A 9,379-nucleotide genomic window follows, 5' to 3' on the forward strand; every position below is an offset into this window, starting at 1 on the left:
AAAAAAAAAAAAGAAAAGAAAAAACATTCTTGCCTGGCACGGTGGCTCACACCTGTAATCCTAACACTCTGGGAGGCTGAGGCAGGTAGATTGCCTGAGCTCACGAGTTTGAGACCAGCCTGAGCCAGAGTGAGACCTTGTCTCTATAATAGCTGGGTTTGTAGTTGCCTGTAGGCCCAGCTACTTGAAAAGCTGAGACAAGAGAATCGCTTGAGCCCAAGAGTTTGAGGTTCCTGTAAGCTCTGATGCCATGGCATTCTACCGGGGGCAACAAAGTGAGATTCTGTCTCAAAAAAAAAAAAAAAAAAAGAGTTCTTAATCAAACAAACACACTCATGTGCTGGGCACTGCACTAGGCCCTGAGGACAAGTCAACTGATTATCCTGCTCTGTTCCCTCGAGCCTCAGTGGTATGGGTCATGGTGTCTTTAAAGTTATGGGGGCCCCTTTAACTTCTGTGCTCAGGAGGGTGGGGCCCAATGCCAGCCCCTGCCAGCCCCTGCTCTTGCCCTTCTGCTACCATTACTAAGGTGAGGATGGTTTGACTCATTTCCTCTGACTCTCCCTGTTTTCCTCTTGTGTTTCCATGTAGACGGGCCACTTGGGGCATTGAAGGGCAGTAGATACTGTCCTGGTGAGGCACTCAGGGATAGTGCTTTCTTCCACCAGCATGGGGACACCTGACTAGTGCTGGCTGAGCCTCTGTGCCCTGCAAGTTTAATACAGGGGCTGCTGGGGAGGAGGGGTTATTCCCAGAGAGGCTCTGCAGAGCTGAGGGGGTTGTGCAGTGTGGCTTCCATATGAGTGCCATAGAGATCAATAGCTCTCCCAAACTTCTTCTAGAGGCTTTCATGCCCAGAGGGGAGGAAGGGTTAGTGCCTGCCACACCCCCGAGATTCCCTAGTAGGTGGCCCACAGCCCTCACCTGCTCTCAGGAAGCCCAGCCAGGGTTAGGTGGGGGCCTGGCTCTGCCTTTCTCCTGAGCTTCCCTGACTGGGCTTGTGTCCCCCAGCCAGGGATGCCAGATGGTAGCTGAGCCTGGGAGGTACCTGGAGTCTAGCAGCTTCTCCCTGGCCTTCTATTCCTTTCCATGCAACAGTCTAGGGCTGTCGGCTGCCCTAGGATTGGCTGGTGCATGTGCCCCTCTGTGGCCCATATTCCCTCACAGGAAGCAGGAAGCAGCCTGAGTGTGTCCTCATAGAATTGAATAGCAGGAAGTCTCTCCATTTACACAAAGAAAGTTGGCAGACGTGAGCGGGCAGCCCAGCATCAGGGGCTGTGGCCAGCGCCGGCAGGCAGGCAGGGGATCTGGGTGCTGCACAGGCACCCTACCTCACACCCACAGCCCTTGTGGGAAACCAGATTGCTTACTAGGACAGAGGTGGCCCTGGGAGTGCAACTGCCCTCCAGTTTCCACAAGGCTTGGTCCCGTCCCCCCTCTGGTGAAACCCCTTGCAGAGCCCCTGACAGGCTGCCTCTCTCTGTGCAGCCCCCCATCAGCACTCCCCGCCGCTCTGACTCAGCCATCTCCGTCCGCTCCCTGCATTCCGAGTCCAGCATGTCCTTGCGCTCCACGTTCTCCCTGCCTGAGGAGGAGGAGGAGCCGGTAGGTGTGGGAGCTCTGTGCAGAGGGCCTTTGGAGGGCTATAGCCTAGCTTACAGTGAGAGGGTAGGTCAGACTGGGTCAGGGCCTCTGGTGTTTAGGCATCCATGTCAGGACTGAGGGGCCAGGTTGATCCTCCCACTCCCCATCCCCAGGGAGTCAGTGGGGCTCTGATGAGCCTTTGTAGTTTCTGTCCTGGGAGGAGGGGCAGGCAGGGCAGGTCAGAACCAAGAGGCTAAAGGTAGCCCTCCCTGCTTGGCCTCCTCTTGGCCCCGAAACCTTGGCAGGCCCCTCTTGGGACAGTCCTCTGCAACCCCAAGGGTAGCCCTGGGTCTGCTGGGGAAGGAGCTAGGTGCCTGGTGGTGGCATGGCGCAGGATGGCCTTACCACCATGCAGCACTCAGGCCCACCCTTCCTTGCCCTGCCCTGCCCATTCTAGGAGCCACTGGTCTTTGCTGAGCAGCCCTCGGTGAAGCTGTGCTGCCAGCTCTGCTGTAGCGTGTTCAGGGATCCTGTGATCACCACATGTGGGGTGAGCCTGCTGTTGGATCCCTCCCACCACCCACCAGCTCCAAGGCTGCTACCTCATATATGGAGCTGTGGTCTTGGTCACAGGCCTCGGCTGGCTGACCCACAAGTGTCCCCTGCAGTGGGCTTGGGGCAGGGGTGAGGCCCTGGGATGCTGCTACAGTGGACTTGGGAAGACTCTGCAGCCAGCCCTAAATCTGCCCTTTGTTTCCACAGCACACGTTCTGTAGAAGATGTGCCTTGAAGTCAGGTAGGTTTCTGCCCCTGGCCCAGGCCCTACAGCTTAGGCATAGGCCCATGTCCAGCTCATTTGTTTTCTATGAAGTGGGTAGTGGTGTGGGCAGCAGTGCGAAGTGACACCCTAAGGCGAGCTTCAGGACCTCCCTGAGCAGCATAGGAGTCCAGCACTCCCAGGGTCAATGCTATGCTCTCTGTGGAGGCTGTCCTTGCTCTGAGGCTCCTGCACCAGTACCCACTCCTCCCAGTGACACTCTGCCCTCCAGCCCTGTCGGCCCCACCCAGACTTTTCCGGACTCAGCTGAGAAGCTCTGTCAGCACCTGCTCTTCCTTCTTAATGGTCCAGCTGTGTTCTCATTCCCTGCCATGCACCTACAGAGGGGCAGTCAGAGGGCAGATCAGGCGCCTGATAGTGGCTCATGCTCATCCAGGTGGGGGAACATGTTCCAGGCTTGCTCTCCCACCTCAGCAGGACTCTGTTTCCCACTGGGCAGAGCTACCAAGGTACTGGGTGGCCAGGCAGGCTCTGTGTGTGTGTGGGGGGGGGGTCAGCATGTCCTCCTTTTCCAGAGAAATGTCCCGTGGACAATGCCAAGCTGACAGTAGTAGTGAACAACATTGCAGTGGCTGAGCAGATTGGCGAGCTCTTCATCCACTGCAGACACGGCTGCCGTGTGGTGAGCAGTGGAAAGCCCACCGTCTTCGAGGTGGACCCCCGAGGGTGCCCCTTTACCATTAAGCTCAGTGCCCGGAAGTAAGTGCCCCTCCCCTGGCCCTGGCCCCCACAGAGTGCTGGGAAGCTTTATCTCTCTGAGGGCTCCATTGTGTGGCCCCAGGCTCAGTCTCTGCCTTGTCCCACCCTCCTACAGAGACCATGAGGGCAGCTGTGACTACAGGCCTGTGCGGTGTCCCAACAACCCCAGCTGCCCCCCCTTGCTCAAGATGAACCTGGAGGCTCACCTTAAGGAATGCGAGCACATCAAGTGTCCTCACTCCAAGTATGGGTGAGTGGTTGGGTAGGTGGGCAACTCCCTCCTTGAGCTGCCTGAGTGTTCCCAGGGAGATACATCTTAGCTGAGAGCCACACTTGTTTGTAATCCTCACGAGGGTCGAGGTGCTCAGGAGAGCCCTGAGCCTACTGGAAACACAGATGGGGGATGCTGGGGGCATTAGGGAAGGGATGGAAAAGGGCATTCCTGTAGCTGGCCTATGGGTGAATTCAAGCACATAGGCAAGGTTGAGGGTGGAGAGGAAGTTGAGGTCTGGAGGGAAGGCAGGAACTGGGCCTTCAGGCCAGGAAGGCTGATGAAGGGTATGGGCATTACTCTCAGGAAGGAAGGAGCCCTTGATGAGCTCTGGGCAGGGTGATGAGGTTGCCCTTCACTTGTGAAGTGACCCATGGGTTACCCACAGGTTGCTAGGTAGACAGGACAGATAGGCAAGTTGGTGAGTGAGGGTGGCTAGGTCTGGGGTGCAGTGGGCACAGGGGTGGAATATTGCAGAGAGAACCCTAGGACTGGGGAGGTACAGGCAGGAGTCCTGCCAGGCAGGCAGGTGAGCAACCATCTGTCACTGCAGGTGCACCTTCATTGGGAACCAGGACACTTACGAGACACACCTGGAGACGTGCCGCTTTGAAGGCCTGAAGGAGTTCCTACAGCAGACAGATGACCGCTTCCATGAGATGCATGTGGCACTGGCCCAGAAGGACCAGGAGATCGCCTTCCTGCGCTCCATGCTGGGCAAACTTTCAGAAAAGATCGATCAGCTGGAGAAAAGCCTAGAGCTCAAGTTTGGTAAGGGTTGGCCCAGAGACACAGGGACACAGTCCCTGCTCCTGGCCCTAGTAACGCCCTCTTTCTTGCCACTCAGATGTCTTGGATGAAAACCAGAGCAAGCTTAGTGAGGACCTCATGGAGTTCCGGCGTGATGCGTCCATGTTGAATGTGAGTGGGTGGGTGCTGCAGGGGCTGTGGGGTTGAGACTTAGGAAGGTAGCCTGCCAGGCAGAACTGTCCCTCACCTATCAGGTAGGCCTCCCCCACTGTCCTTTGCCCCTAATAGTCAGGATTTGGGGTATGTGTTCTGAGGAGGGTTGGTGCTGTGGACTGTAGAGAGGCTGCCTTGGAAGCCGAGGCAGCTCTGCCCACCTGCCCTTTGGTCTGCTCTTGGCTTTGCAGGATGAGCTGTCCCACATCAATGCACGGCTGAACATGGGCATCCTAGGATGTGAGTATGGGCCCTTCAGCTCCCACCTACCACCCCTGAGATCCCCCACTTGGGTCCCTCACCAGCTTTTCTGTCTCTGTAGCCTATGACCCTCAGCAGATCTTCAAGTGCAAAGGGACCTTTGTAGGCCATCAGGGTCCTGTTTGGTGTCTCTGTGTCTACTCTATGGGTGACCTACTCTTCAGTGGCTCCTCTGACAAGACCATCAAGGTAGGTGAAGTCTTACAGTCTGGCTGGACTGGGATGGGCATTGCATGCCATCCTCTGTCAGCTGCAGCCTGCCTATGGATGGTGCCTTTCCCCTGGGTGGGGCCTTTTCCCCTATATGGCCTTTTTCCTTTCTTTCTTTCTTTTTTTTTTTTTTTGGAGACAGAGCCTCAAGCTGTCCCCCTGGGTAGAGTGCTGTGGCATTACAGCTCACAGCAACCTCCAACTCCTGGGCTCAAGCGAGTCTCCTGCCTCAGCCTCCCAAGTAGCTGGGACCACAGGCGCTCGCCACAATGCCCGGCTATTTTTTGGTTGCAGCCGTCATTGTTGTTTGGCAGGTCTGGGCTGGATTTGAACCTGCCACCTTAGGTGTATGTGGCTGGCGCCTTAGCTGGTTGAGCTACAGGTGCCGAGCCCCTTTTTCCTTTCTTGCCACACTGTTCCTTGGTACTGGGCTGACCCTACTGAGACCTGCTCTGGCCTTGTCTTTGCAGGTGTGGGACACATGTACGACCTACAAGTGCCAAAAGACACTGGAGGGCCATGATGGCATTGTGCTGGCTCTCTGCATCCAAGGGTGAGTCTAAGTGCATGTATGGCCACTGCTCACAGGGACTGGAGATAGGTGCTCAGTTGTCACCTGCCTACAGCCAGAGCCTAGGCACAACCCTAGGCATGGGGCCATGGAGCAGCCACCCTGGCTTTGTGGGAGTGGGAGTGTGTGCGTACATGTCTGTGTGTGAGGGAGAGAGAGAGAGATGCTCGCTCACAGGGAACAGGAGTTTGACTGCCAGCAGCTGATCTTGGGATTTATTCATCAGTTAACAGTCGGGTAATTACCTCCCAGCTCACTGTCAAATATTCTCCAGACAGGCACCAGAGGCTGGGCTGCCATTTCCAAGATTCTTGAATAGAAACAGGAAAATAGGCTGGGGCTTAGGGAAACTACCCTGGGCCATACTGCTGGTTCCTGATGGCAAGCACTGACCTCAGCCTGGCCAGGGAAGCGTCAGCAAGGGTGGCAGCCTCTCCTGCCCTGAAGTGTTCATCTTGCTTTTCCAGGTGCAAACTCTACAGTGGCTCTGCAGACTGCACCATCATTGTGAGTGGGGCCATGGGCAGGTGGGCAAGAGGTGGTTGCCCATGCCTGCGGCAGTATTTATTTGGGCCCCCTTGGGTGCCCACTTCTCCCTGCCCCAGGCTTCTAGCTATGAGACTTCTCATCCTCCCCCTGCCAGGTTTGGGACATCCAGAACCTACAGAAGGTGAACACCATCCGGGCCCATGACAACCCAGTGTGTACCCTGGTCTCTTCCCACAACATGCTCTTCAGTGGCTCCTTGAAGGCCATCAAGGTATGAGTGAGGCATGTGCCTATAGGTGCTATCATTGAGGTATTCGGTGCCCACTCAGCCCTTACTCACAGCCATCCTGCAGGTCTGGGACATCGTGGGCACCGAGCTGAAGCTGAAGAAGGAGCTCACAGGTCTCAACCACTGGGTACGGGCCCTAGTGGCTGCCCAGAGCTACTTGTACAGTGGCTCCTACCAGACAATCAAGGTGCGCCTGAGCCACACCTTACCCTTTGGGGCTCTGCCCACCCTGCCCTTAACCTTCATATACACCCTAGGTGGGCATGTGGGCTGCCCCATGGTGTCTGAGCCTCAGAGACCCTGGAGGTGAGATGCCTGGCCTGGGACCAAGTGGCCCCCCTTACCCATAGATCTGGGACATCCGAACCCTCGACTGCATCCATGTCCTGCAGACATCTGGCGGCAGCGTCTACTCTATCGCTGTGACAAATCACCACATTGTCTGTGGCACCTACGAGAACCTCATCCACGTAAGGGGTGGCCACTCGTCAGGGCCAGATCCTGGGCCCATCTCCCTAACCTTGTTCTGTGTCTCTGACCCACTTGTGCCCACCCTCCTAGGTATGGGACATTGAATCCAAGGAGCAGGTGCGGACCCTAACAGGCCATGTAGGCACTGTCTATGCCCTGGCAGTCATCTCTACGCCAGACCAGACCAAAGTCTTCAGTGCATCCTATGACCGGTCCCTCAGGGTGTGTGCTGGCCCAGGTGGCAGGAAGCTTTGAGGGTAGGTGTCCAAGCTTGAGTGGGTCCTTAAATCCCATGTGCCCCTCAGGTCTGGAGTATGGACAACATGATCTGCACACAGACCCTGCTGCGCCACCAGGGTAGTGTCACTGCACTGGCTGTATCAAGGGGCCGGCTCTTCTCAGGGGCTGTGGATAGCACTGTGAAGGTCAGTGTCTGTGGCTTGGGCCATCCAAAGGGGATGCAAGGGTGGGAGCAAGGTGGTAAGGAACTAGCGGGCCTGGGTAAGTGGCAGTGGAGAGAGAGTATGGACAGCAGGTGACCTTGGGGTAGGGTGGCCACAGGGCACCAAAATGAAAAAGCCTTTTCTTTGCAGGTTTGGACTTGTTAACTGAACCCTAGCCAGGCCTTGACTTCTGAGCCTGCCCTGGACTTGTCTGAGCCAAGCTTACCATATGGGCTGGTCTCGGGGGTTTCTGCTTGCCCTGTGGGGACAAGTGGACAGGCTCAAACAGCCAGACAGTGCCCTTCTTGCCCTGTGCTCAGCCTTTGCTGCTGCCAGGACTATGTGCAGGCCCCTCTCTCTGGGTGCCAGGTACGATGCTTGGTTGGCCTACCCTCCATCCCCACCCCAGATGGACTGTGTGCAGGCCTTTTTACTCACCTTTTCTACTGTTTTTAGACTGTATATAGATTTGATTATTTCCCAGTTGAAATAAAAGCTGCATAGACTGTGGCTGTGAGTGGGGTCATGTCCTCAGGGTAAAGGGGCTGTATGTGGCTTTGAGAAAGTTAGTGTTCACTGGCACCAGCAGTGAATATGAGGGACACTGGGAAGGGGATGGACCACAGAACACTTCCATTTGTTGACCCCAGGACTGTGGCCCACCTGGGGACCTGCCCTCTTTGCCAGAGGAGGCTTAGCACAACTTGGCCCCTGGCTTCTTATTCTGCTCCCTTGCTTTCACCAATACACACACTCCCAAAAAGAGAGCCAGGCAACTCTGTTTTCTGCTGTTTATTGACAGCTGATAGCAGCTCCCTGCCCAGACTCCCCCCTCCCCCAGCCAGCTGGAGCCCTAGCCTGGACCTGCTGAGGAGAGACCAGGTGGGCACTGGGCACATCCACTTACAGGGAAGTGCTGGGTATGACAGCTGGAAAGGGCCCCACATGGTCAGATGTCACCTCAGCCAGCCCCCTCCACCCACCTTGCACCACAATCACTGGGTTTTGGCGTTGTTTTTTTTTTTTAATTCTTTTTTTTAAAGAAATGTCAAAGTTGTGCCCAACACTTGTGGATCAGCAAACACGATAGAGACCAGTCAGTACTTCTTGGAGAGGAAGAAAGAGACAGAGGGGAAAAGAGAAGGCAAGAACGACCACACGACACAGCCTTGGACCATGAGCAGAAGCGTCCTTGGGAACTTGAGTGGGGTGGGCTAGCTGCCCATGTGGGGCCAGTGTGTAGCCCAGGGAAGAGGGTTGGGGACACCCTCACACATGAGCCTCGAGCTACATGCAGCTTGGCACGCATGCCCCTGCACCCACGCTGCTGTGTCTCAGCTGACACACCCGCGATCACCACACTGCATACATAGCACACCCTCGCACCAGCACCGCCAGGACGTGGCCACACTCAGGAGGAGAACACAGCCCATCAGTGAGCAAGGCACATCCTTCGAGTTCTTCAGATGCAGAGAAGTTATGAGAAAGCAGAGGAAAGACCCTGGGTGGAGCACCCACCCCTCCCTGGACCCAAGCCTCCTGTTTGTGCTAGTGGGTCAGGGGCCTGGCCACTATAGGATGGAGGGAGGGAAGTATGGACAGACAGATGGCCTGAGCCTCTTAACAGTTTTTGTCTCAAGCTAGACTCCAGTGTCCTTTCAGTTGGTAAATGGTTTTCTATAGAATCAATAATATTTCTTTCTTTAAATATATATTTGTTAAAGTTATACCTTTTTGTTTCTCTGGGGAAATCTGCCTCAGCTCATTCCCAATAAATTAATACTTTTGATAGCTTATAATCTGGGCGGGGGGGGGGGGGTGCAGTGGGGCAGAGGGCCCTGACCTTGGTCCCTGTCCCTTGTGCTGCGCAGGAGCAGCTGGCAGAGGTTCCCCAATGGGCAGTTCTGTGCTGGGCATAGGCCTGTGCTCTGCCCCAGATTGGGGAGAGGGCTACAGTGCCCCCCTCCCTCTTCCTCTCAGGGCACCCTTGCCCTCCTGCACCCACAGCGGGAAGAGCCCTGCGGCGAGAGGGCAGGAGCCCAGGGAGCAGCAGACAGGGACGGGCAGGGGGGAGCAGTGTCTGCCCAGAGCCCTTGAAGCCCCCAACCAGGCAGTTCCCAAGCTCAGCGTCTGGCCTGGGCCCAGGGGCAGGAGTTGTGCTTGTGCAGGGGCTGAGCAGCACGGCCGCCTGGGTCCGCCCCGCGCCCGGCCCTCTGCGTCCTTCCGGCTCGCGCCGAGCGCCCAGACGTGCCCATCCTGAGGTAAAGGTCAGTGTGCAGGGCCGGAGCCC

The 9,379-nt window shown here is 56.4% G+C and overlaps 1 protein-coding gene across 2 annotated transcripts in view; it reads left to right on the forward strand.

Moving 5' to 3' along the window:
- Positions 1–7,599, forward strand: part of TRAF7 (TNF receptor associated factor 7) — a 21,627-nt gene extending 14,028 nt beyond the window's left edge. For both annotated transcript variants that reach the window (XM_012805827.2, XM_023513801.1), the window contains exons 5-21: positions 1,489–1,605; positions 2,042–2,134; positions 2,347–2,380; positions 2,938–3,121; positions 3,237–3,371; positions 3,946–4,163; positions 4,240–4,313; positions 4,547–4,595; positions 4,678–4,805; positions 5,297–5,379; positions 5,865–5,904; positions 6,041–6,157; positions 6,240–6,362; positions 6,526–6,645; positions 6,737–6,868; positions 6,952–7,071; positions 7,240–7,599. In XM_012805827.2, the coding sequence (XP_012661281.1) occupies positions 1,489–1,605; positions 2,042–2,134; positions 2,347–2,380; positions 2,938–3,121; positions 3,237–3,371; positions 3,946–4,163; positions 4,240–4,313; positions 4,547–4,595; positions 4,678–4,805; positions 5,297–5,379; positions 5,865–5,904; positions 6,041–6,157; positions 6,240–6,362; positions 6,526–6,645; positions 6,737–6,868; positions 6,952–7,071; positions 7,240–7,254 (1,782 nt within the window). In that variant the 3' untranslated portion in view covers positions 7,255–7,599. The remainder of the gene's footprint in view (positions 1–1,488; positions 1,606–2,041; positions 2,135–2,346; positions 2,381–2,937; positions 3,122–3,236; positions 3,372–3,945; positions 4,164–4,239; positions 4,314–4,546; positions 4,596–4,677; positions 4,806–5,296; positions 5,380–5,864; positions 5,905–6,040; positions 6,158–6,239; positions 6,363–6,525; positions 6,646–6,736; positions 6,869–6,951; positions 7,072–7,239) is intronic.
- The last annotated feature ends 1,780 nt before the right edge of the window (positions 7,600–9,379 follow it).

This window comes from Otolemur garnettii, unplaced genomic scaffold (genome assembly GCF_000181295.1).
Source record: "Otolemur garnettii isolate 467f Iridium unplaced genomic scaffold, OtoGar3 scaffold00044, whole genome shotgun sequence".
In the NCBI taxonomy this organism is placed as follows: Eukaryota; Metazoa; Chordata; class Mammalia; order Primates; family Galagidae; genus Otolemur; species Otolemur garnettii.